This window comes from Hippocampus guttulatus, chromosome 8 (assembly GCF_054856545.1).
Source record: "Hippocampus guttulatus isolate MCC_2025c chromosome 8, RoL_Hgut_1.0, whole genome shotgun sequence".
Classification (NCBI taxonomy): Eukaryota; Metazoa; Chordata; class Actinopteri; order Syngnathiformes; family Syngnathidae; genus Hippocampus; species Hippocampus guttulatus.
In genome coordinates, this window is record NC_141268.1 from 4502444 (window position 1) to 4521099 (window position 18656).

General features: G+C 44.2%; 2 protein-coding genes across 2 annotated transcripts in view; both read left to right on the top strand.

Annotated features, from left to right (window-relative positions):
• Nucleotides 1–282: 282 nt before the first annotated feature.
• Nucleotides 283–12590, top strand: optc (opticin). Its single transcript, XM_086118780.1, has 7 exons — nt 283–410; nt 2075–2302; nt 3481–3637; nt 3753–3911; nt 4004–4206; nt 9861–9956; nt 11858–12590. The coding sequence occupies exons 1-7, from the start codon at nt 408–410 to the stop codon at nt 12023–12025; spliced, it is 1014 nt and encodes a 337-aa protein (XP_085974906.1). The 5' UTR covers nt 283–407; the 3' UTR covers nt 12026–12590.
• Nucleotides 12591–17924: 5334 nt separating this feature from the next.
• LOC147200894 (dihydropyridine-sensitive L-type skeletal muscle calcium channel subunit alpha-1-like) overlaps nt 17925–18656 on the top strand; it is a 68013-nt gene continuing 67281 nt past the window's right edge. The window contains exon 1 of the mRNA XM_086117655.1: nt 17925–18112. Within this exon, the coding sequence (XP_085973781.1) occupies nt 17925–18112 (188 nt within the window). The remainder of the gene's footprint in view (nt 18113–18656) is intronic.

An 18656-nucleotide genomic window follows, 5' to 3' on the forward strand; every position in this document is an offset into this window, starting at 1 on the left:
AACAAAAATGATCACAAATATTTAACTTTTTCAGTTCAAACCTATACTGTGGAGTAGAGCGTTTGATCAACGATCAAGAATTATTTTTTTTGTTCATTTGTTTCTTGGACCATTATTATTTCCCCTAATTTCGTTGACAGCTGAGAGCACGTTGACTGAAATGACCTGGACAGCCCTCCTTTCATTTCGCTAAGTCATCAAGCCCCCGCCGCATTCCCAAACTCCCTCCGCCCCCTTGCCTTCATAATGAAGCATTGTTCGAAAACAAAAACCCAGGCCAAGGGTAGAACAAGGCACGTCCAAATTCTGGGACCAGACTGGGGAATCCTCAAGGGGTGAAGAGGAAAGTAAAGCAGTGCAAGGTGAAGAACTGAAGGTTGCAAGAGCACGCACCGGGGGAGAATAAAATGGTAAGATCACTATTTCACTTTAGTTAATTAAATCCAATGGAAAAGCTAGAAGAATTAACAAACAAATATGTAATACACGTTAGTCTTTCATTTTAAAAATTATTTTCCTGTTGATTTGTACAATCTATATTGCAAAGCCCATCATCTACCCCGTGAGGAGACTTTGAGGCTTAAGTCCTGCACAAAAATGACCTTGACAAAACATTGCTGGAGATGGCTTATTGCCAGCTAGTGTCATGGAGTGGGAAAAAATTAAGGTGCTTTTGTCTTTTGGCTGTAATTATCTTCCATGGCCTATTTTGGAACAGTTCAGAAACTGGATGCAAATTACTGGCTGAGACACAACCCATCCAATCACGATCACAACAATCTTTTGAATTCCAAAGCACGAATGACACATTTTGCTTTGATAAAACAACATTGCTCTGCGTTAACACTGCCAGAGAATTACTAAAATCACAAGATGTTACACAATGTAACACAATGGTAAACATGTCACTGCTTTTATCAAATCCGTTGCATGCATCATCCATCCATTATCCTCACGAGGGTTGGGAGCATGCTTGAAATGTATCCCGTCTTTCTTTGGGAAGGAGGCGGAGTGTTGGAGACATTAAAATATAATAATAATAATAAATCAATAAAAATGTGGATTATAGATAAATGTAGGTTGAAATGAATTTGCAAAACAGGATTTTCTGCTTTTATGTTTTATACAATGTCCCAAGTTCATTGGATTTGGGTTTTGTCATACCAGCCCCACAGTGCATGCAGGAAAATATTGTTTTTTTTCAGCTCTTGTATTGGATCTCAATAGATCGTGTAGTTTGTGTGCAAGAGACCAAGATTGTTCTCCCGGTCAGAAAACAGTACTAGATGTCCAGTCGGGCTGTTAGTCATAGGTTATAGCAGTAGGAGTTTGGCTTGTGTACCTCCTGCAGTCAAACAACATTCACAGGTTTATGTCACTTTTAAAGTAAACATTCCTCTGGCATTCTGACCAAACAGTTAAAAATACCCCTTTTGGCTCACCAATTAACAAAAAAAAAAAATTCACGGCTTTGAACAGCTCTACAAGTAAACACTCTAAATAGCCCGTTGATTAGGTATGGCTATTGATTATATTTTCACATTACTGCTGCTCATATTGATACTACCTATGGATCTGGTGACTTCATGATATTTTTATCAGTACCGCTTAGACTCATAAGGGGCATGCTGGAGCCTATCCCAGGTGTCTCCGGGCAATGTACCTGTAATCTGATTACATTTTTTTTTCTGAAACTGGAACGGAATACTTTTACAATTTTTTTGTACTCCCATCACGTTACACCGGTGTATGTATTCCATTACTCTTCAAGCTTGGGTAGGATGCAATCATTTTTTTCTCTAAAGTGCGAGTCTGTGGGGGAGTGAATTCTAAACTGGTATTTACAATGTGTATACCAACCATAGAGACCCATCGACTATGTCAGGAACATTTCCATTGAAAACATGAATTTAGCGTTGATAGGTTCCTAGCTGAGAGTAGCGTTGGCAAGTGGGGTGGCAAGGCATTTGGCGGGGCTGGTGGCTGCCACCCTGGAGATCTGCCCGAAACTGTTCCTAATGAGAGAAACAAAGACAGTCCAATCAGGATATTAACCCCTTTAATGTCATTGCAGGTAATTTGCAAGTTGAAGATGAGGATGTCTTTGGCATCTCTGCTGGCGTTGATTGCCTTGGCCCTGGCCTTCCTGGGCCCTTGCCCTGGCTTGACAGCTCCCCTAGAGGCATCAGATGATGATCGTTTTGACCTAGAGAACTACGACCTGAACAGTGTAACAGACTGGGGCAAAGTGGGACCCACCATTTATGGTGACAATTATGATTATGAGGACTTGGACCAAGAAGTAAGTGGAGAGTATCAATGCAGTAAATTACTGTATATTCTTGAACAGGGATAGGGTAGGGTAGTAGGGCCCAAAGGTCATATATATCCCACTGTATAATATAATAGTATAATTAGTATAAGAACAAACTAAAAAGTATTTATACATTTTATGTATCATTACAGGCATTTTGATTTCTTTTAATCATGTTTATCATAAATTCAGTTGATGATTAATTTATTATAAATCACAAAATATAAATATGAGTAAAATATTCAATTTCATACATACATTTAAAATTTTGCTAGGACCCTTCCATGACTCGTCACCTTATCGTGGTGGATGAATTTGTGTCCCATTGACCCAAGGAGCTAAATTGTCACCCATGGCAAATAGATCCTCGGGGAGCGACCAAACAAAGCACAGCTCACAGACACATTCTGATGAGTTCTAATATTGTCCCGTATTTTTGCTGGCCCAGATGCAGGTCATCAAATGTCCAATTTATCTTCACAAGGGTCGTGCATGTGCTGGAGCGTATCCCAGCTGATTTCGGGCAGTAGGCGAGGGACACCCTGAACCAGTTGCCTGCCAACCGCAGGGACGAACAACGCTCATGCTCACACACAGGGACAATTTAGAGTGTTCAATCAGCCTACCATGTATGTTTTTGGAATGTGGGAGGAAACCGGAGTACTCGGAGAAAACCCACAAAGGCACGGGGAGAACATGCAAATTCCACACAGGGCGGCCAGTGGAATCGAACCCTGCACCTCTGCGCTATGAGTTTGGCACGCTAACCACTCGATCACCGGTCTGCCCAGCACAAATATATAATATATGAATGTAGGCGTTGTCAGGGGTTTTATGCGTCTACCGGTGTCATCCAGGGCAAACGGTTCCTAAGACAAAACAGATCAGGTTGGTAAAGTACAATAGACTCCACGGTTGTTTATTCAAAGGGCAAAGGTATTAGTTTGGAATCAAAATTCATATTTTGCCGAAACACCACATATGTAGGCAGCCAATACATAGAGAATACAGCCTGCAATCTATTGAAATTTTTTTTTAATAATAGTACCAGAAAAAAAAGTGCACAAACACCTCTCTACTTGAAAGAAATTAACTACATACATAGTTTGCTAAAAATATCGAACCATACTAACAGATCAATGAACACAATTATACTTGATTGACAGATCGAAGTAGAGACCGTCGCAGCGGACATCAACAGATTAGGCAACCAGCCAAAAGTAAACCACCATGAGGAAAAAGGGACTGTGCCGACTTTTACGCCTCCTCCTGTGACATTGGACTTCAAAGGATCCGGCCTATTTGGACCTGAGACGGGAATGGGTTTGTCCTGTCACTGTGCTTCATATGATTTAAAGACACAGTTTAACTGCCCTCACCTGTATTTGACCGGCCATCAGTGATCGACTTGCTCTGTTCTAAAACTAAATTTGTGCAGGAATGCCTACCTGCCTTCTGTGTGTCTGTATTGGAGGGAGTGTGTACTGTGATGACACAGGCCTGAATCAGATACCACCCCTGCCCAAGGACACCAGGCATTTTTACGGACGCTTCAACAGCATTCGACACATCAAGAACACTGACTTCGTAAACCTCAGTGGGAAAACCAGTTTAACGACAAACACATCTATTGTAATGTGAAAACAATGACACATTTTTTAAAAACATAATTGTTGTCTTGATTTACAGGTAAGCTTCAATCTATTGACCTCACTGGAAACCAGATTGCGGAAATGGATGAAGATGTATTTGGCTCGCAACAGCAGCTCCATGACTTATTGCTCGCTGAGAACAACCTACAGGCCTTGCCGGAACTGCCAGTTACTTTGAAGTACATCGATCTACGAAACAACAGATTGATCAGCCGAGGGATCCATTCAGAGTGCTTTAAGGTAGATCCAAGGCAGACACAGCGATGCCAAATGCGGCAGTTCATGACGAGATTAAACATTCTGACATGGTGACACATTGTCTCCACAATTTCTTTCTCTCTCTTTCTCTCTCTCTCTCTCTCTCTTTGTGTGTGTGTGTGTGTGTGTGTGTGTGTGTGCGCGCGTGTGTGTGTGTGTGTGTGTGTGTGTGTGTGTGTGTGTGTGTGTGTGTGTGTGTGTGTGTGTGTGTGTGTGTGTGTGTGTGTGTGTGTGTGTGTGCCTCGATGGGATCACCACCTTATCGTGGTGAGGCAATTTGCGCGTCTCCATGACCCCTAGAGCTATGTCGGCAGGAGTCCCGTACTCCTGGCAGGGTCACCCAAGCCGAACAGGTCGAAGGGTAGAGGCCAGACAAAGAGTGATCCCAAACCGGCACCTGGGGGCAGGCACAGGCGGAGTCCAACAGACCGGACTACCGTCAGCCCCCTGCAACTCTTGCCAGAAGAAGGTCGTCATGGGTACCCTCATGCCACCAGAAACCACCTGGTAGGAGTGAAGATGGTGGGAGTGAGGACTGTGCACCCACACCCTCACCTTAATCCGAACCTCTGCGCAAGATTCTTGCCCCAACCCCACACCCAATCCCCCACCCTGCATCCCCCTAATCCCCCAAAATCCTGTGGCGATGTGGAATGGCGGTGGGCACAGGCCAAGGATGTGGCTGGCAGTGCCTAGCCAAACCATGCACACAGGCGGCAATGGAGTGATGGTCGTTGACACTGCGGGATGGAGCCACACTCCGGACGGTAAACCGCAATGGTCGGAGCATCCCCCTTGCGGTCGAAAGGACAATAAATGAAATAGAAAAAAATCTATGCATAGCTTCGTGGAATGTCCGCACACTGTTGGATCTGGCTGAAACTCCTGACAGGCCCCACCGGAGGACAGCACTTGTGGCCACAGAGCTCGCGAGGTATAACATCGATATCGCAGCTCTCAGCGAGACCAGAATACATGGAGAGGACTCCCTGACAGAAGTTGGTGCAGGGTATACCTTCTTCTGGAAAGGGGTCCCTGAAGGCACTCGTCAAAACCATGGAGTTGGCTTTGCTGTGAAGTCCCAACTGCTGAAGCGCATCCCAGAATCCCCTACCGGCATCAATGAAAGGCTGATGACATGGCGCATTCCCTTCGTCACTTCGTCGCTTCGTCACACTCATCAGTGCTTACGCAACAACTCTGAATGCCGAGCACAATATAAAGGAGGATTTCTACAGAGCTCTGGACACCATCCTGCAGCAAACACCGGCTACGGACAAGCTCATAGTCATGGGAGATTTAAATGCTAGGGTGGGCACGGAACACCTGGTATGGAGTAAAGTTATTGGCCAGCATGGAGTGGGAAAAATGAACAACAACGGCCTTCGGCTCCTCTCCCTCTGTGCAGAACATCAGTTGGTCATCACTAACACCATTTACCAAATGAAGAACAGGTTTAAGACCACCTTGCAGCACCCCCGCTCCAAACACTGGCATCTCCTGGACTATGTGATTGTCCATCAAAAGGACATATGTTGTGTCCTCATCACCCGTGTCTTGCGCGGAGCTGAGTGTTGGACTGACCATCTTATGGTCAGATCCAAACTCCTCATGAGCATTCAACCCCATCATCCAAGGACAGCTCCCAACAAAAGGCTCAACTGTGCAGCATTGAACAACCCCACCACCAAAGCCAACCTCCGGCGACTCCTTGCTGAAAACCTTGACAAGATCCCGGAGGAATCAGGTGACTGGCCAGCTCTGCAAAAGGCTATACAGAGCACAGCCTCAGAGGTGCTTGGCCAGTCAAGGAGACGCCACCAGGATTGGTTTGACTGCAACTCAACCGAGATACATACACTTCTGAAAGCAAAGCATGAGGCCCATAAAGCTCTCCTGTCCTGCCATACATCTCTCACTCGTAAAGCCACCTTTTCTGCAGTTAGAACAGTGACCCAGCGAGCACTCCGTATCATGGAGGACACCTGGTGGGTGCAGAAGGCAAATGAGATCCAAAATCTGGCAGACTGTAACAACACCCAGGGCTTCTACAATGCCATCAAAGCACTGTATGGTCCCAAGAAGCGGGCAATTGCTCCAGTCCGATCAGCTGATGGCTCTGCACTCCTCAAGGACCACCATGAGATCCTTGCCCGTTGGGCAAACCACTTTGAAAATCTTCTCAACCACACCAACCCTGTCAACAGACACATTCTGGACAATCTTCCAGACCTGACAACAATCATGAGCCTCGACACCCCACCATCCTATTCTGAAACCCAGCAAGCCATTGCGGGCCTAAAGAATAACAAAAGCACTGGACCTGATGGCATCCCCGCAGAGGTTTTCAAACACGGAGGTTATCTCCTCACGCGCCGACTGCATATCCTGATTCAAAACATCTGGGAACATGGGACCGTCCCGCAGGATTGGAAGGATGCTCACATCGTTGTTATTTATAAGCAGAAAGGGGACAGAACAGCCTGTGGGAATAGCCGAGGAATCTCTCTCCTCTCCACCGCAAGAAAGATCTTGGCCAAAATCATGCTGAGCAGGCTGGTCAAGCACATCTCAGAAGGTGTGCTTCCAGAAACTCAGTGTGGCGACCGGAAGACTAGATCCGCCATTGACATGATCTTTGTTTTAAGACAGCTAATGGAGAAAAGCAGAGAACATCACAAGGACCTGTACATAGCCTTTATCGATCTCAGCAAAGCCTTTGACACCATCAACCGTGAGTTGCTCTGGAAACACCTCTCCCAACTTGGGGTGCCACCCAAGTTTCTCTGCATCCTCCAGCAGCTGCATGATGGGATGCAAGCCAAAGTGCTCATCGGAGGACTCCAGTCAGAGCTCTTCAAGGTGAAAGTTGGGGTGAAGCAGGGCTGTGTCTTGGCTCCAGTGCTTTTTAACATCCTCCTCTCTGCCACCACGTGCCTCTTCCACCGTGGCATGGGACATGAAGACGGTGCCCATATGGAGTACCGCCTAGACGGAAGCCTCTTCAACATCAGACGGCTCCAGGCTCACACAAAGACAAAAATCTGTCAGATCTGTGAGCTTCAGTATGCTGATGACTGCACTATACTAGCTCACAGTTCAAACTCTATGCAGCATGCCCTGGACACCATTTCCAATCTGTACCAATCCTTTGGTCTTCAGATCAACATTAAAAAACCTGAGGTCATGTTCCAACTCGCTACCCCAACTTCCACATCCCCCAGGTTTCACATTAATGGCACTCCACTAAACGTAGTGGACCATTTCACCTACCTTGGCTCCACTTTATCCTCAAACAGCTCCCTTGACACTGAAGTCCACACCCGTATCAATAAAGCATCATTATCCTTTGGTCGCCTACGCAGCAGGGTCTTCGAAAACCGAAACCTGAAGACCTGTACCAAGATTGCTGTGTACAATGCAGTATGTCTCTTCACTCTGCTCTACGGGTCAGAGTCATGGACTCCATACCGCCGGCACATTACTACCTTGGAAGCCTTCCACATCTGCTGCCTGCAAAAGATCCTTGGCCTGTCCTGGGAAGATCGAGTTCCCCATACAGACATCCTTAAAAGCACCAATTCCATCTGCATGGAAGCGGCCGTGGCGAAGAAACATCTTCGGTGGATCGGACACACCATTCGCATGCCCGACAACCGCCTGCCCCGCCAGGTCCTCTATGGCCAACTGAGAGGTGCAAAGCGTTCTGCTGGGGGGCAAAAGCAGCGCCTCAAGGACTACAGCAGGGACCTCCTAAAGCAGCCTTCCTCAACTGGCGGACTGCGATCCACGACCAGACCGCCGACCTCCTCTGTCCGGACCCTCGGCAATTTGTATAAAATAATAAATTATAAAGTGATTTTTACGTTATACATTTTATATTTTTGGACTATAATCTGCGCATTACCGCGATCGCTTGTTAAAATTATTCGTTGTATTCTTTGCGTGCACTAACAGATATATTGCTGAGGACCGCAGCAGCGCGACTGTGTGTGTATAATGTTTGACTAACTGGAGACCCTGGCTGAGCAGGGCATGTCGGCGATAATGATGCGCTGATTGGCTCCTCTGAACTTAAGGTGTGCCCATACATAAGCGTCAGCATATACGATGCGCTGATTGGCTCCTCTGAACTGAAGGTGTGCCCATACATAAGCGTCAGCACGCGTCTATCCCAATACACACGCATTCAAAATGGATGATTGTGTCAGGAAACAGACGCATGCGCGACGCCACAGTGTGCTCACAGCTTCAGCCCAGGAGAGCCGCACACAGACAATTAGACAAGACGAATCGCGGGAGGTTTCGATTGTGTGCAGTTTTGCTCCCGTCTACCCGGGGATCTTTGCAGCTGTTTAACAGCAGAACATCGCAACATGGTAAAGGAACATCCCAATGGCGTCCTCAAATAATATGTGCATGCCTCAGACATTGCATTCACCTTTAGTGGAAGAACAGCACTGCACATTCCTGTGCTCCCTTGTGTCAGTATTTAAAATGGTTCTTAACTCCTCTTCCGATATATTTTTCAGTGATTTCAGAGGGGATGTGAAAAGGGGAATTGTACAAATGAAAAGGATATTTTTGCTTTCATGTTTAGTATTTATTTTGGTAAAATTTGTATTTTGTTTTGTTTTTTTGTTAAATTAAGGGAAAAAAAAGACAACTACTGTTTAACAAAGTTAAAGTAAAAATGTCTTATTTCCCTAAAAGGGCTATTTCTATTATTAAGCAGGCACAACTTAACAAAATAAAAGAGTTCCTGTGCCTCAACACAATACCTCTCATTATTTGCTGTGTACTGGCAAAGTGAATAATTGTTATTTTCATGCACCCCATTATTGGTTGGTTGTGAGGAGTGTTGATGTGTATAAGCTTGGCTTGACCATACTAAATGGGCATATAGCCCTGCTCCCCATGACCGCCGTGCATGGGACCGGACCTTGGTCTTATTAAAAAAAAAAAAAAAAAAAAGTGGACCTACAGCATTTCTAGTTGAGGACCACTGCCCGAAGCCAAGCAATCACCAAGACAGGCTATGGATACCGCCTCAGAAATGGAGCTACGATCAGTCACCTCCTCTACATGGATGACATAAACTGTATGCTAAGAGCGAAAGGGACATCGACTCCCTGATCCACACAGCCATGATCTACAGCAAAAAAAAAAAAGTGGACCTACAGCATTTCTACTTGAGGACCACTGTCCTAAAGCGAGCCAACATCAACCCCACGCTGCTTGAAACACTTGCACTCAACAGACCAACCTGGCAGATCACTTGTGCCACTGCAATCTCTCAAATACACCAAATTAACCAAACCAGACGAACCGAGAGACGCATTCAACGACACCAGCGGGCAGCTGGTACCGCCCTGGTATCCGATTTCCCTTGCTCCATCTGTGGTCGAGTCTGCGGCTCAAGGATCGGTCTCTAAGCCCACGAGAAGTGGCACCAGCGACCTATTCGCTGACCCCCCCCCCACTCCACCCCCCACCCTACCCATCCTCCCCTCCCTTGGGGCAAGTGTCATCATCAGACATGATGGACAGCTAATCCAGCTAATCCGTGTGTGTGTGTGTGTGTGTGCCAGAGTTGAATGTATTTTTATGTTAACATACATTTCTTCTTTACACAGGATATGAGTCATCTGGAATTCCTCTACCTCTCTAATAATAACCTGGATTATATTCCAACACCACTGCCATTGACTCTCAAAGTATTGCACCTGCAGGTAATCGTACATATGGAGTAACCTATTTTGTAGTGGTATTTTTGAGGTTATGTACCTTGTGTTTTGTACTGCGTATGATGTCATGTTATCTGTACGCCTCAAACTTTAATGACGGAATCCCATAAAACAATGTGTGGGGGATGCGAAATTGTGTTCCGAAGAACAATATTTTTGCAATTCACCCGTTTACTCCAGCCTCTATTTGTCATTTAGGGCTGCCGCAAATGATTATTCAACCACTAGCGGTCATGGCGATTAGACGAGCAATTGAATCTTATGTAAATGGTGGCATATTGCACCAGCAAGCAACTGCTCTTATATAAACTGTCATTCATTAACAGCTTGAATTTTTTAAGGCAGGGGTCACCAACCTTTTGGAAGCTGAGAGCTACCTCTTGGCTACTAATTAATGCGAAAGGCTGCCAGTTTGAGCCACACTTCTGAAATACCTATCTCCATTATTAATCATTCATAATATTCTTTCGAGCGGCACAACTGGTGAGCACGTCCGCCTCACAGTGCAGAGGTGCAGGGTTCGATTGCGGCTATGGCCTGCCTGTGTGGAGTTTGTATGTTCTCCGTGTGCATGCATGGGTTTTCTACCTCTTTTACTCCGGAGAGTAAATTTTTAAACCACCTCCTGAGCAGGGTTATATTTGCTCCGGTTTAAGCTGTTTTCAGGGGCTACACCGGTATAACTTTGTTCGTGTGAACACTCTATGGGGGGCAGCCACGGTGCTACACTGGAGTAAAAGTTGCCGTGTGAACATCCCTCAAGTTGAGCTGCTGCTCTTCCACATCAAGACGAGTCAGATGAGGTGGCTTGGACATCTGGTGAGGATGCTTTCTGAAGCCCTCACGAATAAAGTGTTCCGGGCACGTCAAATTGGGAGGAGGCTTGGGAACGGATCGGGAATACCCCACCACTTGGAGCTGGTTAATCTAATGCTCCTGAAGCATGACCTCGGATAAGTGGAAGAAGATGGATGGATAAAATTAGATGATCTTCTCACCATCGAATGTCAGCAGTTTTAGCATTGGTGGCCAGTATGATTTAGGCAAAAAAATGTCTCAGGCCATTATTTTTAAGAAAGTGGCAATGTGTTCTTAAATAGAAAAGTATGCCATTAACAAGTTATCCTCTTCCAACACTGCTGGGGCCAAGGAAGTGTGCCATTGCTTGAGAGTGGCTTGAACCAGAGCTGGCCCGACCTAATTTTGTACCCAAGACAAGATTTTTAATAGCTGTAATTTGCATCCCCTTAAAAAATAAAAAAAATCAATGAACATTGTTTTTAACATTCTTTAATTGAAAATAAAACATCACTCTATTTAAATGCTTACCACATTTAGGTCTGCAACTATTATTAAAAAATTAGAAAGATTATTATAATCTGTTGATTTTGTCAATTTGATGAATCAAAAAAAAGATTTAATTTCCATCCATGTATTCCAAATGAGGACACTTTTTCAATTTGACAGTGCAGAAAATGCTCTAAATATGCACAAACATGATGATTCAGAGTCTCGATTGGTCTGTGAAAAAGTGTCCTCTCATGAAAAGGTTTGGACATCTCTGCTATACTTTTTAAATAATTATTGTTTTACCTCCCAAACATTTGCTCATTGTGAAGTGAGTAGAATTGAATTCACTGCTACCATACAGCGCTCTTATCTCAAAATATGCTCGCAAGTCAAAGCAATTCAACTGCCCGAACAACAGCTCTTCTCTCGAAAAACTCTTAAGTTGAGTCATTCATATCTCAAGGCATCATTGTATCGCCTGATGGGCCAGCTGGTTCTGACCTGCAAACCTCACAAGTCAGAGGGACGACACAGTTACAACTACACTTTTAAATGTGTGAAAACAATAACAACTTCTCTTTGGAACTTGCAATTAGGGCAACAACATCCAGTCGCTGCATGAAGACACCTTCTGCGACAGCCATGATCGTTACTTCATCCGGCGTAACCTGGAGGATATTCGCCTGGATGGCAATCCTTTGAACATCAATCTGTTTCCTCAGGCCTACGTCTGTCTGCCCCGTCTGCCTGTCGGGAATCATTAATAGTCACTGTGGAAAAAGAAATATATATATATATATATATGTGTGTGTGTGTGTGTGTGTGTGTGTGTGTGTGTGAGTCCTAAACAGAAATACTATCATACAACTGTATGGTTTTAGATATTTTATACAGGAACTTCCTATTGCAGCTGACAATGTGCCATGTGAGTGAAGTCCCCAGGCATGACTGAAGAGTCGTTTCGAACACGACTGTTTATTATCCCTTGGCAGAAGCAACCCGTTTCACAATTCAGTCTTTTGTTGATGGTATACAAATTATAACTAACAGAACCTTAACACACACGTCATTGATTATGTGTCATTGAGTTTTTCATAATTGTTTTTATCTGAATCTGTGAGTCTTAATAATGCATATGCCGGTCGATGAATACATAAATGTACTTGTTTGTTTCAAATCATAAAAGTACACTGAGCCAGACGTACAGACCTAGTTAAGATTAGCTGTGACTATTCCAAATATTCTATGAGTTGAAAGTGGCAGCACCATATCTGTAGCACCATTTGATAAGTTGATTGTTTGAAATTAATAAAGGGGTTGAACATTCAATTTGTCAACTTCCGCATTTCTCTTGTGATTTGTGAATTCATATCACAGCACACGATGATGCAACATGTATCGAGTTTCTTAAGAATGCAATTGTATTTGTATCCTATTTAAACTACATGTTTCCAGCTCCTGAGCTGCAGCAGTTTGAGTGTCACATTACTGAGCTGCAGCTGTCTGAAGACTAACCCTTCGGGTGCAACCATCCAAGGCCGTCCCCTCAGAACTGGAGACAGGCTTAATACATGTTGATGACGCAACAAAATGGCAGGACTCACGTTTAGTCCATTTTGTTTGATTCGCACCCTGCCAATCTGCTGATTTTTATTTTATTTTTTTCGTCCTTACCTACCCGACCGATTGACCGACCTACCCTACCCATGTTTTCAACCAGTTAGGAGGGGTGGGAGCATGCCAAAACGAATTGCGGTCGACCAACCTCAAAGGCTCCCCTGTGTGACAATCTCAATGATATGTTGGCAATAGGCTGGTGGTATGATGTGGACACTATGTATACTGTAGTTGCCACACAGTTCAAAAGATTCACTTTTCAAATAACTGAACAAATTGCGCATAGGGGCACAGCACTGCTTGAATCTCTCCCTTATATCTATGTGTGGTCTCCTTCAGAGCAGACCCATCACCAAGGGTGGGCCATAGGAGGCTGTGCCCGGCCACCAAGATGCTTGTGTCTCGCACCCCATTTGAGGCACGGCTTTCGAAAAGTAAATGTTTTACTATTATTATTTTATTTTAAACTTATAGCAGCAATTATTGTCTTGTGAAATAGTAATGTTGAGTTGCTTATCACGAAGAAATATACATAAACAGTGATGTCATTTTCATTTGATTGATGGCCAGTCTCTCTGCAACATCCAATCATGTCGTTACTGAAAATAAGATTAGGTATGCAGACGTGTCCGCATGGGTCAAAGTTTGGAGTTGTGTAATGTGGAAAGGACATGCCTGTATTTTGTATTTTATGGGCGACGCGTTTCTCTCATGAAGTGACAGAACATTTGGAGTGGGCGCCTGTATGAGGAAAGCACCCTAAAATCCCTCAAATTTGGGCGATCATTCTCATGTTTTCTAAGGTTGGTGTGAGCATGAGTAAAGATGTCCCCATAAATTTACTGCGGTCAAGCCAGCCTCCACTCGCAAAATCGAAGTCAAGTGAGCCGCCACTGCGTTGTCAATACTGTGCATTACGGTAATCTGTCGCCAGTGAGCGGCGTTGGCCACCTTCAAAATAAAAGATCCACCACTCATGCATAAACGTCATTTGTTTGGGTTAAAAGAAATTAATAAAAGTATAAAATAAGTAATTTCTTGGCTGTCGGGAAAAGATTCAGAACTACAACTCTCAGAACAGCACCAATAAGCGTTCTCAAGTGGAGATAGAAAAGAAAGTCAATGGTAATTCTACATCAATTTCACCTGATATTAAAAAAAAAAATCTGGGTGATCGCGCAACCACACCAGGTTGTCGACACACTCGGGCACCCCAGGTATCCAACCTCAGTACAGGCATTCAGATTGAATATTCCATTACCAATTAAAATGCCTCTCAAATATGCCATTTTGAGCTCCTCTGCTTATTTCAAAAGATTCTTGAAAATGAATTTCAGTTATCCCTCAATCAAACCCGACCTGCAGGACACGAGAGCACTGCAGGTATCCAACAAGACCATTCGGTTCTGATGTCGGCCTCTGAAAAGTGACAAGATGGTCTGCGTCCTGACATGACCTGCATTCTAACATGTTGATCTTTTCGCCCATTTATAGAACATCCTAAAAGAAGGAATCCAGCACCCCGGCTCTCCACCCAGACCACCCTCGTCCGGATCAGATGTTGCATTTTGAAATAAAAGACCTCTGAAAACTGGCATGTTGACCTGATTTCTGACAAGATGATCTGAACGCCTAACATGTTGACATTTTCAACCGTTTTGAAAAAATTCCTAAAAAATATATCACCGTTATCCCGTGAGGGCTGTAGGTCTGGGGCTAACTACAGCACTCCGGCTTTCCAACGCAACTGATCGCAGTTTTCGCAAGTGAGGAGACGTTTAGATACTTACAATTACGATTGAGTCTGTCATGGTACGTCACTCTACGGCAAGTGAGGAGGGACCAATTACATTAGTGTCGATAAACTAAAGAGCCATTTGAACCGTTTTATGCAATATTCCATTGGAGCGACAATCTCTTTGGAAAAATAAAATGAAGACACATGTTCTTTTCCTTTTTCTTGGTAAGTCTGTAGCAGAAAATTGTTGAACCGGGTGACCCAGACGAAGGCATCTGGCTTCCCTTGCGACTCTCTTCCCCCGCACTTCTTTCTGGAGGTTCTCCCGAGTGTTGGCGCATCGGTCTTGGATATCATCAACAGCAGCCTCTCTTCTGGTGTAGTTCCCCAACAGTTTAAACATGCTGTGGTCCAACCCTTGATCAAGAAACCTGGTCTTGATCCAGATGTGCTGTCAAGTTTCAGGCCCATTTCCAAACCGCCTTTCATTTCCAAAATTCTGGAAAAAGTGGTGCACATGCAGTTGAAATTTTTCTTGGATGAACATAACATCTTGGAGGTCTTCCAGTCAGGTTTCAAGACGATGCATAGCACGGAGTCAGCCCTGTTACGCGTTTCTAATGACATCCTCCTGGCAAATGACTCTTGAGACCACGTGTGTCTAGTTTTATTGGACTTAACTGCAGCATTTGATACAGTGGATCACAGTATTCTGCTGACTCGTTTGCAGCACTTGGTGGGCATTGGTGGCAGTGCTCTTGGTAGTGGTTTAGGTCCTATTTAGCTGACAGAACCTTTTGTGTCAGCCTTGGCTGCTCTGAGTCACGCACTGCTCCCCTGTCATGTGGTGTTCCACAGGGCTCAATTCTGGGGCCTCTGCTGTTCTCGCTGTATCTGCTCCCATTGGGTTACATCTTAAGGAAACATGGTATTCCCTTCCACTGCTATGCAAATGACTGCCAGATCTATGTCCCACTGAGCAAGAAAGACGCCTTCTCATTAAGACCACTCCTATCCTGTCTGGAAGAAATCAAAACCTGGATGGCACAAAATTTCTTGAAATTCAATGAAAAGAAGACAGAGGTGATATTGTTTGGTCCCAGTGGCCCTTGTACATTCCATCCTGTAGACTTGTCTCCTTATCTTAAGTCAACAGTCTCAAACTTGGGCCTTAAACTGGACAGTGATTTCAAACTCGATCGGCAAATTGGTGCCGTTGTTAAATCCAGCTTCTTTCACCTTAGACAGCTGGCCAAAATAAAACCTCTCCTCTCACATGAACACTTTGAGACAGTAATTCATGCCTTTGTCACATCCCGGCTCGATTACTGCAATGCCCTTTACTTTGGAGTCAGCCAGTCCTCCATTAAGCGCCTTCAGCTGGTCCAGAATGGCGCTGCTTGCCTCTTGACTGGTACTCGTAAGAGGGAGCACATAACTCCTACTCTGGCATCCCTTCACTGGCTCCCCATTCATTTTAGAGTTATTTTCAAGATCCTCTTATTTGTTTTCAAATCTCTGAATAATCTCGCGCCACCTTACCTCTCTGAGCTCATCCGCCCCTACACACCTGCCCGGCGCCTCAGGTCTGTGGATCAGACGTTATTAGAAGTACCAAGAACTAAACTGAGGCTCAGAGGGGATTGAGCCTTTTCTGTTGCTGGTCCCTCTCTCTGGAATGACCTCCCACTGAACATTCGGCAAGCCTCCTCGCTGCCCATCTTCAAAACCCTCCTCAAAACTCACTTGTATTCTTTGGCATTCGACTCAGCATGACTTAGATTTGTTCTTGGTTTTACTGTTTGGTGCTTTCTACCGCCTTTATTACCGATTTGTCTTACTGTTTATTGTGCATGTTAAATTGCTCCATGTACAGCACTTTGTATGCAGCGATGGCTGTTTGAAGGTGCTCTATAAATACTGTTGACTTGACTTGACTTGACTTGACCCGGTCGAAGCGATCGTCATCCCATCCACCATATTGTGTGAGGCTTTAATACTAGCCATAAACTCTGCAAATATCGTAAAATTGATCTAGAATGGCATCATGCGATCCAAAGCAATAATTTGGTATTAATCTCGTGATTTCTTGCTTGATGATACATTTCCTTGGAACAAGTGAAGGAGGCATCTTCACGATTTGCTTCACTTTGCCTCATCAAATTCGGCTGCGTTGTCGCCGTACTCAGGAAGGTGTCTTTTTATATATAATGTAAAGAAATATAAAATACTGTATGGAGCAAAGTATGTGCTGTCTGTACGGTATTCATTGGGCCCCCCATGCATTTTACGTGCCCCCTCACGGCTGGGTTCTGGTGACAGGTCTACTTCAGCGTATGCTGTAATTCATTCGCCCATCAGCAGCACACTGAACATTTAATTGCCTTATGAGAAGAGAAGTAGTAATAAAAAAAGTATGAACATCTCATCCAAAAATATGGAATGCATATTACAAGCAAAATATGGCAAGCGATTTCAGATGTTTTTCTGCATAAGCCTGCAAGTCCGACTGATCCACAGTGCTGCAGGCTTCACCTCCATGTAAGGTTAGCAAACCAAATGGAAGAGGCAGGACATAGCCTTGTCTTAAATTTCAATAATCCCAAACTAAAATGTTTTTGTTTGTTTAGGTTGATGAAGTAATTAGGTTTATTCAAAATGTAGGCAAAGGAGTAAAATATGTTCTATTTTCAATGTTAAAACTTACACTGACAGTGTGTATTCTGGTAATGAAGCTCTGAACCTCAAACATGTTTTGGAGACAGTGAGTCCTGGCAACGAAGATGGCAATGTGTTAAAATGATGGACGACGACAGGCATAAATAATTGATCTGTTTAGTCACAAAGTCAGATTTTGCTGTAAATGTTGCTGTTTTATTAGTATACTACTTAGAGAACTATCATACTTTCATTCCCTCATCAGTGTTTTGTTGCTCTCGGCTCTGCGTGTTGTGCATTGGATGAGTGAGGAAATCAAAGCAAGGTTCGCTCACTTTAATGATGAAATCCATTCTTGTGTGATTGTTTTTGTTTTACCAGCGGTGTACTATGCAAACATGTACTTCCAACTCTGCCAGAGTGAGACACTTCCAAACAATAAGCTCCCTCCAGACTATATCTGTACATACTGTATACCACTGCCAAGTTCATTGTCTATATTTATTCTCTTAGCCAAGCAGCTGTTCAGTCATGCCGTCCTCTACAAGTAGAGGGGACAGCGATTCCCCAGACACACTAAGATGAGTGGGAGCGCCGCATGAACTTGTGGAATATCACTTTTTGTTTTAAGTCAAAACGAAATTGTTGCAATGGCAGACAGTAACGGTCCCCCTCTATCGTCCTTCATCATGGATGAAGAAACTCTGAAGAGAAAACAGAAGGAGAAGTTAAAGAAACTGATGGCCACTGGCGGCAATCCGAGGCCTGCTCGCTCTCTCCTCTTCTTGACACTCAGGAATCCCTTTCGTCGGGCTTGCATCAGTATTGTGGAATGGAAGTATCCTCATTGAAAGGCAAATGGACCAAACAAATATGATGACATCTAATTGCAGAAGTACAGTTGTGGAATGTAATTTGTATTTGCTGTCTTTGAATGCTAATCATTGATTGTTTAGAACAGTGTTTTTCAAACTTTTTTGAGCCAAGGCACACTTCTTTCATTGAAAAAAATCTCGCAGCACACCACTAGCTGAAAATGTGAACCTCCCCCGCCCCCGCTTATTTGAACAATTAACGTGTTATATTGTTATTAAAACCATTTTTAACATTGAAGAATGACGTTATAACAGCTTGAATTGAAATCAAATGAACACAAAGAAAACAGTATTTTATCATCTTTCAAATTTATTGTTTCACCGTCGTCCTGCATTCATGCGTCACAAATTCGCTTGTCTCTCGTCGAAACACAAGGCAATTGGCAAGCTGTTGCTGCTCGCTAGCGGTATGGGAGGGTACTACATGATTACTTTCTGGGCGGAAGACCGCACAGGTATACAAATTGGATATTTTCCCGCAGCACACATGACAATGTCTTGCGGCAC

What these genes read in the sequence shown, in the direction of transcription:
- optc (XM_086118780.1), top strand. An exon ending in ATGAGGACTTGGACCAAGAA is followed by an intron (nt 2,303 to 3,480) that starts GTAAGTGGAGAG and finishes CTTGATTGACAG; the next exon opens with ATCGAAGTAGAGACCGTCGC. An exon ending in CACTGACTTCGTAAACCTCA is followed by an intron (nt 3,912 to 4,003) that starts GTGGGAAAACCA and finishes CTTGATTTACAG; the next exon opens with GTAAGCTTCAATCTATTGAC.